The following is a 1,623-nucleotide window of genomic DNA, read 5'->3' as shown; positions in this document are numbered from 1 at the left end:
TATGAACATATGAACTTTTTTTTGCGGCAATCGTAATTGGTCTGGACAGCCCTGATATAGACGACAGATATATTAGATTAGCTTATACAAAGCATGCTGGGCAATCTTGTCTCTGTATAATTACTATCAACGTAAATTATGATAATCTTCCCCTGTAACCACCAAAACGTAGTTTCGTTCAATTTTAACAAACTTCAACTTTTTTCAAACTTTTAACTTGTGTAAAATTTATATTTTAATGTAATACGAAATAAATGCACCACAAAATATTAATTGTAGTTTGTTTTATTTTCAATCAAAATTGAAATTTATTTTTTACTGTTTAATATGATACCATCATATTTCTGTTGGAACCATTTCATGGCATCTTCCTTAGTTAGCCTATGTTGGAAACCAACTGTGCCAGATTTACGTTTTCTATGTGCGACATTGTAACCTGAAAATTTAAATTCTTTGTTATTCGATTACCGATTTCAATTATTTAATACATAATCAATTTATTACATTTACAATTTGTTAATTCTGAACCGTATGAATTTTTAAAATCAAAAGCCATATTAAGCCCAAAATTTATTTATTTTTTGCACATTGACTGAACGTCAAATTGAAATACTCAAATAAACGTCTAATTTTGTGCACATAATATTAAGTTTATAGATCTTACCAGGACGTCCCAAAACAACGTAGAAATCCAAACCATAAATACCAATGGCAGGATCGTACTTTATGCCCAAATCAATATGTTCTTGAATACCGAAACCAAAATTTCCGGTTGCGGAGAAATTGTCGCGTCTTAACTCATATTCCCGGACTTTTAAACCACGTTCAAGAATCTCTTCTGCTTTTGCTCCACGAACTGTACAATGGACAGCAATCTTCTCATTACGACGAATTCCAAAGGAACGAACAGTGTAACGCGCTTTTGAGAAGACGGGTTGTTGACCAGTTAACTGCTCCAAAACCTTAAAATATACATACTTTAGTCATATTAAAAAGAAAAATTAATATACTTATACCTTCGCTGCTCGAGTAAGCCTATCACCAGATTCACCTACACAGATATTTAAGCATAGCTTTCTGATGTGCAAGTCGCGCATCGGATTTTTAGCCGGATCGCGCTTGATCTTTTTTTTCTCTTGTACTACTGCTGGCTGTCCATCACATACAAAATATAAAAGTAGAAAAGATCAAAATACTTAAATTAAAATTTTTACTTAAAATCATTTCTTAATTCGCTATAAGATGCGTGATGTTTACAGATTTTTATTTAAACTTTGCACGAAACATACCGTCATAGCAAAAGTTAGCCTATAAAAGAAAGAAAACAAGAGACAGTTTCGGGTTCAGTGGTATCTGTAATCGATAACACAACAAATGTTAAATAAAGAACAAACCACAGGGTACTTGGCAATTAATAATTGTCTTCTGCTACATACCACGCATTTTGAACTTATCATATGCATACGGCAATAAATATATACACTTTGTATGTCACAATTGTAATAAATAAAATATAAACATACATATATATATTTATAATAAATGTTTAATATATATACTATATTTTACTATACTATATCATATATACTATATGATTTACAAAAAAGTTGTTAAAATCAGATA

General features: G+C 30.6%; 1 protein-coding gene across 1 annotated transcript; it reads right to left on the bottom strand.

Annotated features, from left to right (window-relative positions):
- Positions 1 to 267: 267 nt before the first annotated feature.
- LOC119687346 (60S ribosomal protein L11) lies at positions 268 to 1,379 on the bottom strand. Its single transcript, XM_038101633.1, has 4 exons — positions 1,290 to 1,379; positions 1,017 to 1,151; positions 665 to 962; positions 268 to 436 (listed from the first exon to the last, which is right to left on the bottom strand). Exons 1-4 carry the CDS (start codon positions 1,293 to 1,295, stop codon positions 309 to 311), a joined length of 567 nt encoding a protein of 188 aa, XP_037957561.1. The 5' UTR covers positions 1,296 to 1,379; the 3' UTR covers positions 268 to 308.
- Between the last annotated feature and the right edge of the window lie 244 nt (positions 1,380 to 1,623).

The sequence above is a fragment of the Teleopsis dalmanni genome, chromosome X (assembly GCF_002237135.1).
Source record: "Teleopsis dalmanni isolate 2A chromosome X, ASM223713v2, whole genome shotgun sequence".
NCBI classification, from domain to species: Eukaryota; Metazoa; Arthropoda; class Insecta; order Diptera; family Diopsidae; genus Teleopsis; species Teleopsis dalmanni.
This window is presented reverse-complemented; position numbering and strand designations above follow the sequence as displayed.